Source organism: Martes martes (assembly GCF_963455335.1).
Source record: "Martes martes genome assembly, chromosome: 9".
NCBI classification, from domain to species: Eukaryota; Metazoa; Chordata; class Mammalia; order Carnivora; family Mustelidae; genus Martes; species Martes martes.
In genome coordinates this window covers 109,945,734-109,964,209 of record NC_137896.1, presented here as the reverse complement: position 1 = coordinate 109,964,209, position 18,476 = coordinate 109,945,734, and the positions used below count along the sequence as shown (strand labels likewise).

At 47.5% G+C, this 18,476-nt stretch overlaps 1 protein-coding gene across 1 annotated transcript in view; it reads left to right on the top strand.

Annotated features, from left to right (window-relative positions):
- VIT (vitrin) overlaps positions 1-9,673 on the top strand; it is a gene marked incomplete at both ends in the record, with an annotated part of 93,993 nt that extends 84,320 nt beyond the window's left edge. Inside the window, 4 exons of the mRNA XM_080814636.1 lie at positions 1,626-1,729; positions 4,854-5,080; positions 6,542-7,055; positions 8,388-9,673. Of these exons, the coding sequence (XP_080670762.1) occupies positions 1,626-1,729; positions 4,854-5,080; positions 6,542-7,055; positions 8,388-8,566 (1,024 nt within the window). The remainder of the gene's footprint in view (positions 1-1,625; positions 1,730-4,853; positions 5,081-6,541; positions 7,056-8,387) is intronic.
- Positions 9,674-18,476: the final 8,803 nt, after the last annotated feature.

Genomic DNA, 18,476 nt, shown 5'->3' with positions numbered 1-18,476 from the left:
CCTGGGCTTCTTCTAAACTTCCCTTGTCTTCCCCGAAGAGAGCTGGTCCTCGCAGGTTCCGTCTCTTCTCACAGAGACAAGCATGCCTGCTGGGCATTTCACTCTGGTTTTGTCCAAGACCCAGCCTGTGTCCCTCATATTTACTAATAAAGTAGAGGACAGAGGGTCACATTTCCAGCTTCCAGGAGTTCTTCTCTGATAGAGATCACCTGGAGATAGCCGGAAAAGTCGGAAAGTAGGGGTGGAGCAGGGGAGGAAGTGGGGGGAGAGGCAGAAGATGTCTCCTCTCAGTCCTAGGGAACTGGCTTCCTGGGGACCACACAGCCAGGTTCCCCAAAGGACTTGCTAAGAATCCACTTCAGGTCCCCTTGGGTTTGCCACCTAAACCGCCTAAAGGTGCTTCTCCCAAGATCTACTCCTGGTGTTTGTGGAAAGGCTGCTTTTAAAAGTCTTTTCCCTAAAAAAAAAAAAAAAATGTGGGGGTGGGACACTTGGGTGGCTCAGTTGGTGACATAGCTGACTCTGAATCCCCGCTCAGGTCTTGATCTCAGCGTGGTGAGGTCAAGCCCCATATTGGGCTCCACACAGGGTGTGGAGTCTACTTTTTAGAAAGAGACTTCACCCTCCCCTTGAAGGCTTAGTCACCTGCAGGTATGACCTGCTACGTAATGTGCAGAGCCCTATTTTCAAACATTATGGATTTCAAGATGGCTGCATTAGAGCAGGGAACCACGTGCACGCTCTTCTGGAGTGCGGGGTCCCGTGAGACCCTAGAGATCACACTCATGCGAAGCCTCGTCCATGGCTAAATGTCAGTGCTTTGTGAGATGTGTTTTTACTGTGTGTCCCTACTGACAGAGCCCCCCTCCCTCCCGGCCCCCTTCCCACCTGGTCATAAAGCACATCCACACCCCCTGCTCAGCTGCTCCCAGGCCTATCCCCCTGGCTCACCCTCAGACACTCTTCTAATCCTTCTAGAGAAGGATTCTCATTCTGTTTCTCTACTTAATTTACTCCACCTCCTCTCCAGCTGAACTTTTGGTTAATAGATGTTAACCTTTTAGGTAAGATTTGAATATTCTCACCCAGTCACAGGAACAATAAAATGAAAAATAAAGGAATGTCTTCTCCTAAATGTCACAGTTAAGACAAAATTCCAGCGTAGGGGTAAAGCAGGGAGTAGCTATCAGCTTGGATTTTCTCTCTGGAGAGGAGGGTCTGGGACAGCCTGGGGAGACACTGACATTTGCAAAATCCCACTGGACAATCGTCCTGTTCTTTAGCGATGTGAGTGTTGTGATCTTTGCTTTTACCTAGATGAGGAAACTGAAGCCCAGAGAAATTAAGTGACTGCCCAAGGCCACACGGTGAGGAAGCAGCACAATCGAAACTAGAACCCCGAGTCCTGGAACAGACCACTTTTCTCTATACACACTGAGAAGGACCCCAGCCCTCCCATCTCACCATTACTTTTGTCCACATTGGGACATTTTATAAAACACAGCTTAAGGGCTTTGAAGCAGCTTCCCTTCTATTTGTATATAAAAGAATCAAATCTGCTTTCTGTTTTCCTCCAAAGAAAGTAACTTTCCAGCTAATTTTTATTTCTCATTCTCACTCTTAAGAGACAACCCTGCTGCCCAGTTTAACCTCAGGACTCACATGAATTCCCGGGATCTGAAGACTGCCATAGAGAAAATCACCCAGCGAGGCGGGCTTTCTAATGCTGGTATGCAATCCGAATTTAGATCATTCTGTTTGCTTCCACAGTGTTCCGTCTGTGTGATTGTCTCCTAACATCCTATACAGGAGGAGGAAAGAATAGTAACAATCCATCAAGAAATGACTCATAATATCTGTATTTTTTTCTGAAGTATCATCATGAATTTAGGGGCAAGAATCAATATCATACACATGCGGGAGAGTTCCAGCATGCCTGGTATCTTGGCTTGGCAACTTTCTTTGGGACAAGCAGGACAGCCTTTATAACTGTTTCCTGATTGGCTGATGAGTCATCAACTTAGAAGTTGTCAACTACGTAACATTAAATATTATAGCTAATTCCATTCAGAAAAGTCCACATCGCTCCTTGGGGATCTTCTTCCAATAGTTCCTGTTAAAGTGATAACTGTGCAAAGAGAGACAGGTTCTTCATTTCAAGCTGAGTCTCCTGAGATGTCTGAGCCTTGGTGGCTAGGAGGTGGGATGGCAGGTTTACCAGAAGTCCAAGTCTAGCTCCCAGTGGGGCAGGTCCAGAAACCATTTCATCAGTTCACCAGGAGCTCACCAGGCACTGGGAAACAGTTTCACACTAACCAAGCTTAAAGGCTGCCAGTGAGCCTATGCCAACATACAAATTCATAAATGGTAGTCTGGCTTTGGGGGCACTGGGAGGACTGTCTACTTCTCAGGGAGCCTCTTTGAATCATCAACATCCAAAGAAATGGATAAGTGAGCCGCGGTGGCTTGGCATGTAATGCACACAGAACTGTCTTTGAAGGAACATCTTTGAAGTTACTGTAAATCTGATTATTTCCCTCCCCACTGCAGTGTAGACCAATATAGTAGTATCTGGCAAATGAAGAGGCTTTGAAAAATGCTAACCAAACACCGGCCAAGTCACTGCTCTCTGGGACCCCAGATCAGTACCACCTCGTTGCAAACATGATAGAGTTGATTTCCCATTCGTTTTCAATTGAATACTTAGATCAGTGACATTCTAGTAATGTATCATGGAATAAAACAGAAACTTCAGAAGACACCCTACATCCTTGACGGGATTAGAGTAGTGTCTTAAAATCATATACCTTTTTCAGGGAATAACATATTCTGTCTCTGCCCTGTCCTGATCAGGGTTTGTGTTTGGAGAACAGGATCCATTTCAGCTGGTTGAAGCAGAAAAGGTTCTAAATGGTTTTGAGAATAATCAAAAGGGCTGAGGAATGAGCTCGAGGCTGAACTTTGAGAGATGACTTCTGACGGCTTCCTGCAGGAGATGGACCTCCAAGGAGCTGCTGTCTCTTCCCAGATCAGGAAATCACATTCTCAATTCTGCCAGCACAGATTCTTCAGGCATCTGACCTAGCCAGGAAGCCACCACAGTCTGCAAGCTTCTGCTACAGCAGGCATCCCCCAAAGCAGGTCTTGCCTGCTCCATTCACACCCACAAAATGCATGTTCTGTACCCTCCCACCTCCATGGCGACAAAGCTAGAGACCAGACATGGGTTCCTCTAGCACCGCCCAGAGAGGTCAAGGACCCTCCGAGGCTCAGGAGCAGAGATAGCAGAGTCTCTGCCTTGCTTCCATCTTCTAAATCTCATTGCACTGCACATCGATTCATGAAATTAGCACAACTCCAGGGCTGTAGCTGCAAGGGAGTCTTAACCATGTGGTTCTCAGATTTCTGTTCTCAGCTTTCAAGACATGCTGGAAGGTGGGATGGGATGTGGGTTGGGCACTAATGGACAGCGACCTCCAGATTTAAGTGTGGGTGAGGCTAGGGGTGTGCTCTGTTCACAGGCATCTAACATTCAGCCGGAGGGGACTGCTGGGGGCCTTGCGCCTTCAGGGACATTATCCCTCGGCTATGAGGGCAGTTCTCAGCAACTATTTCCCTGGAGCAGCTGTGCTCTGTGCAGCCAGATCATGTGGGGTCTCCAAGACATTTCTCCAGCTCCTGCATATGTAACTATTTGATCCTCTCAGTTAATAGGTTAAGATTACACTAGCCCTTGGAGCCAGGATCCTGGCCAAAACCAAAACCCATTGAGTGTAATGACATTAGTCCTAAAGTCTTAGGACTTTAGATTGATTTTAGATTGAGGATCCCTTTGAGAATCTCCTGAAAGCTACCCTTCAGCCTAAGTAAATAATTACACATACAAACTGCTGCACATAGTTTCAGGGGCTTTATGGATATACTCCCCGCCCCCGATGCCCCCACAAGGGTCCAGAGAACCCGGGTTAAGAGCCCTGCTTTTATATGAAATTATACTAACTCTACAGTGACGTGGTCCTCCCAATTTACCCAGGAGCATATGGGGTTTCAGCACTTAAGCTGGGAGAGACCCAGTAAACTGGGACAGTTATCCCCCCTCCTTGACTGAAAAATTCCTGAGGTCCTAGATGGTGTGAAACAAGTGCTTTGGAAAGCCATGTTGGCGGCTCCCTTACACCTCCCAACTGTAGCTTTCTGCTGAACTGGAAATCTGGAGTGACCTGTCTGGGTCCACACAGCCAAGGCTCGAACACAGTCCCTCAGTTCTCAGTGAGTACCGCACTTCCCTGGCCAGCCAGACCCGTGCCCCTCACCTGCAACTGGACAGAAGACACCACTGACCTGGACTTCAGCCTCCCACACCCCGCAGCTCCCGGAGCACTGGGCTGGTCAAGCCCCAGTGGCGGGAGGCCAAGAAGAGGCTCCTGTCCCTCCAGCCAGGGCCTCCTACCCCACACTCCCGGAAAGGACTTTGTGTACTTCCAGTGCCCAGGCAAAGAAGGGACCCTCTTATTGCCACGAAAGTCTTTCTCATCTGTTTGCTGGTTGCTAAGACTTTTTTTTTTTAAATAATAGAGAATTAGAAATGAAAGGCCCGAAGTGAAATGGGGGAGGGAAACGAATGGTGGTGATGGTTGTGCAACATTAGAAATGTGCATCAGACCACTGAATTGTATGCCTCACAACAGTTAATGTGGTTTAAAAAAAAAAAAAAAAGGAAAAAGAGAAGCAAACACACAAAGGGAGGGCATGAGAGGGTTTTTCTGGCCCTCTGGAAGCCGCTGGGATCTTGCCTGTATTTCCAGTCCATGTGATCACAGTCTCTGCAAGCACAAGCTCTCTGTTTCTTCCAGGCCGGGCCATCTCCTACGTCACCAAGAACTTCTTTTCCAAAGCCAATGGGAACAGAGGCGCTGCTCCCAATGTGGCCGTGGTGATTGTGGATGGCTGGCCCACGGACAAGGTGGAGGAGGCTTCGAGGTTCGCAAGAGAGTCAGGAATCAACATTTTCTTCATCACCGTCGAAGGTGCCACTGAGAATGAGAAGCAGTACGTGACGGAGCCCAACTTCTCGAATAAGGTACGGAAGCGCCCCCAGGGACCCGCCCGGTATCAGTGTCCACTTGCTCTGCACAGCTGTGACAGCCATAGAAACTGTTCTTGTGCCTTCAAAGGGGCATAGAGCTTACTTGGAAGCAGGGAAGCCTCCAGGGAGAGGCTAGTAAGTCTGGAGCCTGAATCACCCAGAGTCATCCCGGGACACCTCATCAGCTCCCAGTGCCACCTCCCAAGGGCAACCTAGCACTCTAGTTCTGGTGTGTCTCCCTCTCGGGGCTCCCCGGTTTGGTGTAGATTTCACAGTGAAGCCCACTCACACTGATGCTGAGCTCTTCCAGTCCTATGGGGTCCCTGCTCCAAAACCTTCCTGGTCCCCAATTACTCTTGAAGCCTCTGGAGTGTGGTCCTGACATGCCCAGTGTCTCCTGCCCACACGCAGCACCACTGCCCTCTCCCTCGCTGACCTCAGCCGGCGCCTGGTGGGACTCCCTAAGAACTCATCTCAAATAATACCAAGGCCATGGAAAGATTTATAAACCCCTTTTAGGGTTTTGCAAACCAATTAAGAATATTTCCTAGGACATTTTCAAGTCATTTCTTGTTTTAAAATAAATTGTCAATTCTACAGCTTCATGTATAGTCACCAGGTCTGTGACTCTCCCTGTGACCCCCAGAGAGATAGCAGCAAGGAGAACATGCCTCACTTTAGGAACACAAGCCTGGTCCCTTCTGAGAGCACAGAGGCTAGTTTGCTCCATGTTTATTTGCAGCTGCCTTAAGTTTTTCTGGAACATACTTGGGCACAAGTCAATAAATATTCATTTGTCTGGAGGCAGGGATGTCTGGAGGACAGAGCTGGGGCTTTGAAGGCAGAGAGATCTGTGCTCCAGTCTTGGGGACTCAGATGTCCCTTCACAGCTGGCCCTCTATCTGATCCTTCATGAAGTGGGGGTTATATTCACCTTGTAGGGTTAGATTCACGAGAGAAGCTCTCCAAGAACATCTAGTGTGACTCCTGACATATGTGTGGGAGCCCTTGTTGCGGGGCCCAGGGCTGCTCTGGAAACATTCCTGTAGCTACTTCTCACGTGTCTTGTTCTCCCGAGCAGAACAGAAGCTTTCTTTAATCCTCTCAGATGTCAGTGCTCCCGGTGCCAATCTCATGGCCGGCTCCCAGTACAAACGAACCTAGGGGCCCAGAGAGGCATGACCAGGAGGCTGAAACCAGTGATTCGCCTCTCTCTGAGGATTTGCTTCCCCTAAAGCAGAGACCCAGCCGGGGGAGTAAGAGTGAGTCCAGGGGTGACCCCAGTGGGCGTCTGACTGGGTGGACCAAGGTAGAAAAAGAGCTGTAGGAAGACGAGGGCAGAAAACAAGAGTCTGTCTGCCTCTTTCTTCACCTGTGCTGGCAGTTGGGGTCCCGGTGACCGCCTGGAGGATCCGACACCCGAGCGGGCGAGTACCCCACCCCTCTGTCTTGCAGGCTGTGTGCAGAACGAACGGCTTCTACTCGCTCAACGTGCAGAGCTGGTTCAGCCTCCACAAGACCGTGCAGCCTCTGCTGAAGCGAATCTGTGACACAGACCGCCTGGCCTGCAGCAAGACGTGCTGGAACTCCGCCGACATCGGCTTTGTCATCGACGGCTCCAGCAGCGTGGGGACGAGCAACTTCCGCACAGTTCTCCAGTTCGTGGCCAACATCAGCAAAGAGTTTGAGATTTCAGAAACAGACACGCGGATCGGGGCGGTGCAGTACACCTACGAGCAGCGTCTGGAATTTGGATTTGAGGATCACAGCACCAAGGCCGACATCCTCAATGCCATCAAGAGGGTGGGCTACTGGAGCGGTGGGACCAGCACGGGGGCTGCCATCAACTATGCCCTGGAACAGCTCTTCAAGAAGTCCAAGCCCAACAAGAGGAAGTTAATGATCCTCATCACTGACGGGAGGTCCTATGACGACATCCGCATACCGGCCATGGTTGCCCATCACAAGGGTAAGCTGCTTTTGCTGAGCATCCCTGCGGCATGGTGGGCCAGCGGGACGAGGAAGGGGCTGTGTTTCTAGGCTCTGGTTTTGTCTACCATGTAATAAAATGTCCAAAACCCCAGGGAACATATTAGGGGTGTTGTTAAACACTACCCGCCTCTCTGAGCAGCAAAGAAGGAAGAAGTCTGCTTCACGTCTGTCCCACCTACCTCCTTCTCTTTACAGCCAAACTTCCAGGAAGGGTTAGCTCTACACGCTGTGCCTGCATCTTCATTTACTTTTCACTTTCAACTCATAGCAATTCATTTGGTTTCTTTGGCATCTACACCCCGAAACTGCTCTCACCAAGTCACCGATGTCTTCGTTTTTTCTAAATCCAATGAACACATTTTTGTTTTAATGTCATGTGACCCCCCTGCAGCATTCAACTCTGTTGGTCACTCCCCTTATCTTGAAAACCTGTCTTCATATCCATGCTGGAGCCCATGCTGGGTCACCATCTCTCCGGGTCCTTGTGCAAGGGTTTCTACACTGGAAAGGAGATTGCATTTTATGGGTTGTAAAGTCACCTTTAAGCCCAAAGTAATTTGATTCCACTGTTTTAGTTAGGAAGATCTTGAACTCACTTTTGATGCATTTAAAACTGAGGGGAGGGTTGCCTGGGTGATGCAGTCAGTTAACTATCTGACTCTTGGTTTCAGCTCAGGTGATGATCTCTAGGTCGTGAGATCGGGTCCCATGTTGGGCTCCATGCTCAGCATGGAGTCTGCTTAGAGTTTCTCTCTCCATTCCCCTCTACCCCTCCCCACCCCCAAAATAAATAAATATTTAAAAAATAATAAAATAAAACTGAGGGGAGCCTGGCTGGCTCACTCAGTGGAGCGTGAGACTCTTGATCTCAGGGTTGTGAGTTCGAGTCCCACATTGGGTGTGGAGATTCCTTAAAAAATAAAATAAAATCTTAAAAAAAAACTCTCTAAGATTTTGTTTGACTCTACACACAGGTAGAGCAGGCATGTGCCATGTGATGTCATCTGATGGCATCAAGTTTCACTTGTCCTGAAATATCCCCTCGACTGCCCATGGACATGAAAATCTTACTTATTTACTCCATTTTGTCTGGGTTTTCTTCCTCCCAAAGATTCTAAACTCCTGTGAGATAGTTTATATCCATTCAGTGACTGTGGGTGTAGATAGATGTTTATGCTTTGGAGAACATTTCTGATTTTGAATTTGTTAGCACCCCAACACAAGAGCCAACAGAGCAAAGAAAGGCAATGGTTTGTTCACAGTGCCTCTCCTTGGGCACAAAGGCTTCATCTGAACTCTGTCCCCACAGGGGTGATCACCTACGCAATAGGTGTCGCATGGGCCGCCCAGGACGAGCTGGAAGTCATCGCCACTCACCCTGCCAACCACCACTCCTTCTTCGTGGATGAGTTTGACAACCTGCACAAATTTGTCCCCAAGGTCATCCAGAACATTTGCACAGAGTTCAACTCACAGCCTCGGAACTGAATTCCGAGCAGGTAAAGCACCAGCCAATGCTGCTTTCCCTACTGGCCCTGGGATGGTCCCCAACGATTTATGGGGCAGCAGGGCATGTGGGGCTTGGTGCCTGGATGTGCTGTTACTATTCTTCGCCAGCGTGGTTCTGCGTACTGCCAAGCTTGGAGTGAGAAAGGTGATCATAGGTGTAGAGAATGAGGGAAAATGATACATCATTTGGAGGGTGCTGGGGATTTACATTTTGATGATGGTTTTCAAAATAAATAGTGAGAATAAAGTGCAGAACTTATGACAGGTTTAACTAGAGTTTTTCTGCGGGTTTTCGCCCCATTTTTATTTCTAATTAGGATTCTGTAACCCTCACAGATTTCATTTTTATGGTGACAATATAGGAGTTGCTTAACTGTTTTAAAAGATGACATTCTGACTGTGTTGTGGAGAGTGTTCACAGGCTTTGGGGCAGGATGACCCTCCGCTCGTCCTGTTCCGCAGAGCACGTGCTATGCACTCGGTCCTGGCCCACGACACAGCCTGGGCATGACACAGCCACGGGGGTGCAGACAAAATGCAGCAACAGCAGCTGCACTCCTGATTTTCCTCCCTCTTCTCGATTACCTGAATCACTGTGTGCCTGCATCCTGTAGCTTTAGGAGCAGCTGAGGAATGGCCCTGGAGGACCAAGGTGATCTGGCCTAGAATCCCTTGGGAGACTACGCTGCTGGTTGCCAGGCCCCATTCCAAGAGCTGTGGAATCAGGGTCCGTGGGGCTGGAGCCTGCACTGTGGCATGATTGACGAGCCCTCTGGCAATACTAGTATGCTGCCACGGACGGAGGCCCACGGAGCCACTTCTGAGCGGTCAGTGGGACAGAGGAGCCCCTGTCTATGCCTGCTGCCCTGGGTCCCCCCAAGTTTGAGCATTTGCGCCATGTTTTTCACTTGTTAACCAGATATTATCATTAATAGCTGCATTAAAATAAGCCGGGATGGGGTTTAGTTGGGCACCACTTCTTACTTCCCGCTTCTGCCAAGGACTCATCTATTAGGATACAAAATCTGTGTGTGATGGGGGAGTGTTCGAAAGAATCATTAATAAAGGTGACTTACTTGACAAATCACATTTTGTAAAAGTGTGTGTTAAAGGATGCTGCTATGAACAGAGGCAAAAAGGTAATACCTGTGCCAATACTTGGGACAAAATATCTACAGAAGGAATTGGAAGATATCATCCATTTAGCAGAATTTGCCTCAAGCCTGACAAATTTCTCAGTACCTGGAGAGTGTATTATCAGCTAAAAATACTGACGTCTACAGAGAAGAATCAATTAAAGGTGTCAGCAATTTCAAATTCATTAACCATAAATTTTACTTTAAAAGCGACAGCAAACATATTCGTTCAAAAACCTCAAGACACAAAAACTATTTTCAAAAAAGAAATTCTTTATAAAGATACCAGTGACACACACTACTAGTTAGAGATTCGGCTAAGAAACGAAAGAACTTTTAAATAAGTACAAGGAAAATTATTCTGCCTATGTTTTTGAATATGCAGATAATCAGTACAAAAGAGTTTTTTTCAATGTCTCTTCAGTGTAGACATGTAAATGTTTTAATTGTTTGAAGGAAAATTTATTTTGGAAAATAGCTTTTGAATATAATTACCTTATATTCAAAAGGTAAAGGGCCTTAATACAAAAGCCAATTTGTCATAAATAAGTATTTCCAAAAGTAATACAATCTGAATTATTTTGGTGTCCTCTCCTTCACAAAATTGTCCCTGCTTGGAAAGTAAATTATATGGTCACTCTAGTTATAGGTATCATAGTTTTAAAGACAAATGAAACCTCACTAAATGGGCCCATTGTCTACATGGTGTCAGCAAATATTTGAGAGTGTGTGTGTGTGTGTGTGTGTGTGTGTGTGCATGTGTGGAGGAAAGGAGCATCAGAGGCGAGGGAGGCGAGGCCCCTGGGGGGTGCGGTGTCATCAGAGTTGTCTGAGTGAACGTTCAAGTCACACAGATGGCAGTGGGAATCGGGATGGAGAGAGCAGAAGTGAGCCCAGCTTCACCGTCTTCAGCGAATGAGAAGGGATCCAGCTGGGAGAAGGCAGCAGTGATAAGGATGAAGGGTGATTTCAGATCTTCCTGGGAGCTGGGGACTTTGTGGAAGGAAGGAGGGAGACTAGAAAGGCAAAGGGGGCAAGGAGCAGGCCTTTCCCATCCGAGGCCTGAAAATCAACAGCCTCCCCTTGGATGTTGCAGTGGAGGAGAGGCAAGAAAGGGCTGAGCTTCTAGGAGCTCGCTGGCTACAGAGAGGAGCACCCCACTGTGCAGTGGGGAGGCTGGCATGGGGTGTGGGGCTGGGTCAGGTCAGGGTTGCACAGAGCAGTTTGGATATAAGGGCCCTCGTGGTGATGGGTGACGTGGGACGTTTGGATATAAATGCTGCCTTGCTCAACCCAAACTGTGTTCAGCAGTGCTAGGGCAGAGCCAGAATCTGAACACTAGAAACAATCCACATCAAATCATCCAACGGCAGAAAAGGAAAGCCAGACCAGTGGAAGCTCACGCAGACGCAAAAGGACAGAGCTACAATTCAGATCTCTGGCTTCCACGTGACTCCTCTGACTGCCTTCCTGGGGGGTCAGAACCCCCACCCACCTCCATCCCAATGTTGGACACACACACACACACACACACACACACACACACACACACCCCTGGGTCTGCCCTCCGTGGGCTATGGTCCAGCCTTTGCAGAGCCCTCTGGGTCCTGCAGACTCAGAGCCAATCTCCAAAGGCCACTTTAACTTTCATTCCATGGTCTCAGCAGAAAAGCTCCTTTCCCCTCAGCAGAAAGCCCTTTCCCCTCCAAGGCAACCAAAACAAGCAGACAAGGAGCCCTGGGCCAGCTTCCCTGGGTACAGAAGATGTCTAAACGCCACTCAACTTTATTTTCCCACCTCTCAGGAGTTACGGCCCTTTGAAAGAAGTTTCTTTCCTAAAAGTTTTGTAACAAGGCTCTGCTAAAAATGTCCAGCCAAACAGACAAGGTCGAGGGCTCAGATATTTATTTCTCCAGGCTCTCTAAACCCTTTCGAACAGGACAAAACCTCTATGAAGCAAGTTTTCCAGCAACAGTCTCAAGGGGCTGGCATGGTTTTATACAGAAGACAGTGCTTCTGTGTGCAAGGATTTTGCAGCTTCATGGAGGAGTTTCCAACTAATAATCTTATTTCCCCCTCACAATCCTAAGAAAAGTTCTCCCCTTAGATTACCAGCACAAAAATATAGTAAGTAGGAAATATGCTTGAAAGCATGAATTCAATTACTTTGGAAAGAGACATTTATTCAACTAATACCTTTGAGGAATTTGCAGTCTAGTGGGAAACAACACCAAATGAATGGCTGAACTCATGTAATTATTATCATGGGCTCCTGCTCTAATTGCATGGCTGGTGATTGCAAACGACCTCATGAGAAATAAAATCATACTGGTGCCCGACAATGAGTGAGTGAGTGCTGCACATGGGGCACTATTCTGAGGGCTTCTCTTGTCTTAACTCACTTTTCTTATCCCTGTGACCTGCTCAGAGAGGTACTATTGTTCTCATTTTACAGATCATGCAGCCAAGGCATGGAGGTGTCAAGTAACTTGCCCAAGGTCACAGAGCCAGGAGAGGCAGATCTGGGAATTAAACCCAGACAATCTGACTCCGGGGTCTATATACTTAACCACTTTGCTTCTTGTTAATGGTAGCCGCACAGAAGGTTCTCTGGTGCGTTTGACGATTTACAGTATATGTATAATTCTGCAAAGCGTACCCTCAGGGTCTATTAAGTATACAAAGTGAAGAGTCTGTTACCCGTCCAAGCCACACTGCACTTCCCCCCCATCACTCCCCTTGATTCTCTGGACAGCCGCCTCGCCCTCACTTCTTTTTTTTAAAGACCCTTTCTTTATTTGAGAGAGAAATAGTGAGTGAGAGGATGAGCGGGTTGTGGGGAGGTAGAGAGGAAGAAGCAGACTCCCCGCTAAGCAGGGAGCCCGAGGTGGGGCTCAACCTCAGGACCCTGAGATCATGACCTGAGTTGAAAGCAGATGCTCAACCGACCGAGGCACCTAGGCGCCCCACACCTTGCCCTCACTTAAGATGAGTGACTTTAACCTATTGTCCACAGTCCCTGCAACTCCTGATGAACACATCAAGCTCCCCAGCCTCTCGTTAAACTCCGAGTTATTCTTCAAGTCTCAGTCCAAATGCCACCTCCTCTTTGCAGCCCTCTCTTTCTTGCTCAGATAGACTTAGGCTCTCGGGATGCAGAGTCCGGACCCACCCATTTCCCAGCAACCTCCTTAGTCCCTTATTAGCAGACACCATTCACACACATCATCAGGGACATGGACCACAGGGGATGAGAACATTAAATCTGTCACCCAACAGTGCCACCCCCTAATACAATGATACAATGGCACTGGCTGAATGGGAGGCAGGGATATTTCAGGAAGAGAGAAACAGGGTTATGATGGAAGAGAAAAAGAGGCTCAATTCCATCCATACCGCACCACTCCTTAGAATGTCCCTCTGAGGTTCACTGTGATATGTCACAAGCACTCTTTTTCTAGGACCAGAATCCTCTTTGGGTATCTACCCACAGGATAACTCTGTCCCTCACCTTCTGCAGAAATGAAACCCCGTTTTTCTGTTTACCTTCCCGAGTCTCTTTCAACAAACATGGTTTCTTTCAACAAACACCTCTTATGTGCCAGGCATTGTGATAGGCCCTGGGGTACAGAGATGGATAAGACCTGGTCCCTGTCCAAGGAGCTTAGAGGCCAGCGTGGGAGACACAGAGATAAGCAGCGAACATCTGACTGATAGGAGAGGTGACAGGCACACTTGGGGAGGCTTCCTGAGCTGGGTGTGTCTGTGTCAGCCACAGGAAGATGCAGAAGATGTCCCAGCAGAGGAAATGACAGGAGCAAAGGCAAGGAGGCATGACACGGGGGCAGCATGAAATGTGAGGTGTCAGGAAACGAAGCTGGGGAGCGAGGCAGGGGCCAGGCCGTGGTTAGAGCGCTCTCAGTGGCAAGTAACAGAAACTCCACTCACAGCAGCTCAAGTAAACGGGGAGTGTTTGGAAGGAAATTGGAGTAACTCGTGAACCCCAGGGTCAGGAAGACAGCAGCGCTTCAGAAAGGGAAGGAAGGACAGAACAGGAGAGAGGAGCCGGCAGCCCTCTCATTCTACTCTCCTCCAGAACGACGTTCACCTGGAAAGTGTTGAACAACCTGCAGAGAGTGAGAAGAGGGAAACTTCCTGCCCATGAAGGACTGACCTCCTGTAGCAGGGTCCCCCAGGCCACCAGGCCACCCGGGCAACCAGGGCAACGTGGCTGGCTGGGGGCCAGGTCTCACATGGTTCTATCTGACCACCCTCTTGAAGTTCCTTGTCTTGAATGCTAGTGACTGCGTGTCCACAAGGGCGTCGGGAAAGCCAACCACAGGCCGCATAGACGTCGTCCAGCGCCGCTGTCTCCCTTTGCTTTGTTTACATAATTTACCCCAGAAAACCAGTGACGGTCTCCCTAAGACGGTCACTTCTCTCCACCTCGACAGCTACACTTCGGTTACTTGTTTACAGGCCAGTAGCCTTTGAAAACTGTTGAGACTCTCAGGGAGGCAGAGATGCGGCTGCTGGGACGCACTTCTGTTTTTAGTACGAAGGCCTGGCTGAGGAGAAATGGACTATTGAAATGGCCATCCACATGGAAAACAAATAGGGTTGAGAGACCACAATTCCGACGCTCGCTTCCTGCCTTCCTCTTTCTTTACTTCCTTTCCTTTTTTTCTTTCCCTCCTTCGTCCCTCCCTCATCTCTTTCTCTCCCTCCCTCCTCCACCTTCCCTCTCTCCCTCCCTCCCTTCCATTCTCCCTCCCTTTCTTCCTTGTCCTATAATTGAGAAACACTGAGCTTAGCTTTACCCCTGCCATCCCTCTTACACAAACTGGGCCCGCAGGCGCTAAGCTGCCCAAGTAAGCAGATGCTGTGCTCGGCTTGGCAGCTGAGACTTTCTTATAAAAAGTACAATTCCGGCTGAATAGCTTCTTTCTGTGACTCCTCTAGTTTCACACTTGGTTGAGGTGAGCAGGGCGTATTCAGGTTAATGGCAAATTTGAATCTGGGTTCTCAACAAAGAGCCTTTACATGACTGCCCAGGGCACAGAAACGGGGAAGGTCTGGGAGCCATGGAAACTGCAAAACCAAACAAGACCCAAAGTCAATTTAATTGTTGTTAGTCTGACATCCCCAAGGCATCCGTAAACCTGTATCCTTATATTACGATATCGATTTTTTCAATTATCCTAATACTCTACAAGTTCTCCTTGAAACCCCAGTGAAAGGGAGTTTCTTTCCAACCTCAATAGTGGGGTTGTGTGGCATTTTAAAGCCAAAGAGGGAAAGGGGACAAGTCAAAGGCTTCAAACCACTGTGGTTAATGCCTGTCTAAGATACACACCAAGCAAAATAAATGAGCAGACAGAAATTTCTAAAGGGCAAAGTAGCAGTGCAATTTGGTTTTTTCCTAAGAGAATACCCTCATTGAACCAGGAGACAACCATCGTGTGGAAACCATGGGGGACCTTTCCAGCTCCTCTGACCTAAATGCAAGGCCTGGGACACCCACAGCCTGTCTCCCTCTGCAGAGAGGGGGCATTCTCCCAAAGTGAAAAATCAACCTTTTCATCTGGGAGTTGTTCTGATCCTGGACACAAAATGCCAACGGAGCCGTGGCAGTCTTAGGGGGAAGGGCAGGATGCCCACAAGGGCAGCAGCCAAGAGGGTCCTGGCTGGACCGCAAGTGTGTTCATGAGCAGCAGTCCTCAGGCACACCTCAAGACCCCAAAGATGCTTGGTCCTGCAGTACGCCAGTGAGGCTAAGCCAATACCACTGAGTAATTAGTTAGTTACTGTTCCCAAGATTGCCTTCCTTCCTGCAGGCTGAGGAGGCCTAGGGAAATCCTGGTGACGAGACTAAAGCCAATCACAGGCATCAATGACAAAGTCCCAATGTGGCACCAATACAGACTAGCAGGTTTATATTCACCATGTCAAGCCTGAGATTTACTTCCTACCTGGCCCCTCCTTGGAGTTGAACTGCAGCAGATAAAGGGAACCCACTGCCCCCTGAAACTGGTCTCCTGCCTCTCATGTTGACTGTCATCTGGCCCCTTTCACTTGGACGTCCTAGGGGACAGGAGAGCCTGTGTAGTCAGCTGTCCTAATCCAACAGGGTCAGTTGACACATACCTGTCCAACCTGTTGCAAGGCGGCAAGCCCACCCAGCCATGGCAGTGACTCCTGTTACATGGGGACTGCTAGCCACTTGACAGCTGCTGTTTTTTCCAGATGCCCTCCAAAGCCCTTCCTACCACAACATCACCCCCAGGAGGTTTCTGGTCACCCCTGATCCTACGCACTCACAAAAACGCCAAGGCCTAGCCCAGTCCCCTGTCCCAGCTACAAATGATCTGCCAGTGGTTAAGGAACTCTTTCTTACTGAAGACTAAATTGCAGAACAAAGAAGTCTCTCTTGAGATCTGTGAATGCCTGTGGTCACACTGCCTTCATCACACTGGGTCGGTACTCTGAAAGCCTGGGCTTGGCTGGTGCATAGGTTTTGCACCAGTGGTAATGACTGCCTAAAGAAGCATCCGAAGAGAAATTCTGAGGCTAAGCGCCCTTAAAAAAAGAGATGCTAAAATCAATCAGTGACATTAGCAGAGGGATGGGGCAGGGTCAGCTTTACCAGCTGGGGTCTGCTCGCCTCTATAGTTTAAAGAGCAAAGCTGCAACTTGAAAAGCACACTTGGGGAATTAAAAGGAAGCTCTCTCAGCTTTTCCTCCTAAATATGGCATTGCCTATAAATTCTTTTAAATAAATCTCTTCATTTTCTGGGAAAAATTAGGAATGGAGAAAATTAGTCTTTAGTTTGACTCCTTTTCTAAGGAGGTTTCTAAATAAATCACCTGGAAAGATTCAGGTTATGAATGTTTTTAAACCAAGAGGTCTTTGTAATGTGTTGCTTTTGGTTACCAGGTCCAGAATTCTCTACGGGGACGTTTCCTGCAGCAGGCGAGGCACTGTTAGCAGCTGCCCTGTGTTTGCTGGGGTGGAGATGAGAAAGAGAGCTGAGAGGCTGGCCTTCCTGAGGGGTCTCCATATGCCCGGCACTATCTTTGAAGGACTTAATTGGGATGATAGACGTGAAGGTACCATTTTTTAGAGGGGAAAGTAAAGACTCAGAGACTCTCTTGCCCTGGGGTCACATATCAGATAAATGGCAGGTTTTAAAGTCAAGTCTGTCTCAGGAAAAAAAAAAAAAATCATCTAAGTAAATACAACATAATTTAAGTGAATGCAATAAAATCACCCACCAATATTTTTGGGAAAACAACAATTATTTAAGGTTTCTACCTATAGAAGGAAATAGGAAGTCAATAAGCTAAAAAGCCATGGAATAAAATAAAGTGAAGCTACGGAGAAAGGTCAAATCGACAAATTCTGTGTAAGAATGAGAATGAAAGAAGGATGTCTAAAATGTGAAGTCAGAAATACAGAATTATTTAAAGAAATACTGTTATCGAACTTGCAAGTATATATAGAAACTTCTCAAAGGACTAGGTAAGAACAAGTTTCCTGGATGAAAAAAGAAATCCTATATTTTCCCCTCACTGAAGAACACAGATCTTACTTAATTTGGTAAGCAGATCGCCACCTGCACATAAGATGGTAGTGGGTTTTTCTCATTACCCCGAGACCTGTTTGGTCATTCTTCTTGGGTATGAGAAGGCATTGCAAGTCTCCTCCTCCACGTATGTGGACAGGAGCTTGTCTGCAGAACCTACCAGAATAGCCTCCATTTTATTTGTTTTCCAAAAAATACAGCTTATCTTTTCACTGACTTTCTGTTTTCCTGTTTTACATTTTATTGATTTCTGCTTTTATCTCTTTCATTCCCTTTGTTCAGCTGATTTGGGGCTTATTTTACTTTTCTTGGTCTCGCTTCTTAATATGGAAGCTGAGATCATTGAATTGAAAGCTTTCTTCTTTTCTTACATAGTTTAGTGCTATAAAATTCCCTCTGAGTTCTCTTAGTTGCATCCCACAAATTTTGGTATGTTGCATTTTTGTTTTCATTCAGCTCAAAGTATTTTTTTATATAGACTTTTAATTTTTAAAGACTTTACCTTTTTTTAAATATTATTTATTTATTTATTTGACAGACAGAGATCACAAGTAGGCAGAGAGGCAGGCAGAGAGAGAGGAAGAAGCAGGCTCCCTGCGGAGCAGAGAGCCCGATGCGGGGCTCGATCCCAGGACCCTGGGATCATGACCTGAGCCGAAGGCAGAGGCTTTAACCCACTGACCCACGCAGGCGTCCCTGGACTTTACTTTTTAGAGCAGTTTTAGGCTCACAATAAAGTGGAGGAAAAAGTATAGCAATTTCTTATATACTCCTTGCCCAGCCCACTCCTCTCACAAGAGGCACAGCCTCCCCCACTACCAAGATCTGATAGCCAGGTTGTACATTTGTTATAATCAATGAGCCTACATTGACACCTCATTATTGCCCAAAGCTCACAGTCTGCCTTAGAGCTCACTCTGGATGTGGTACATCCATCTATGGGTTTGCACAAATGTATAATGACATGTATCCACCACTATAGTATCATACAAATAGTTTCAGTGCCCCCCAAATTCTCTGAAGTCTGCCCATTCATCTCTCCTCTGCCAAGTCCCTGAAAACCACTGATCTTTTCACTACTTCCAGAGTTTCCAGAAAGTCATATAATTGAAATCATATCTTTCACTTAGTAATATGCATCTAAGTTTCCACCATGTCTTCTCATGG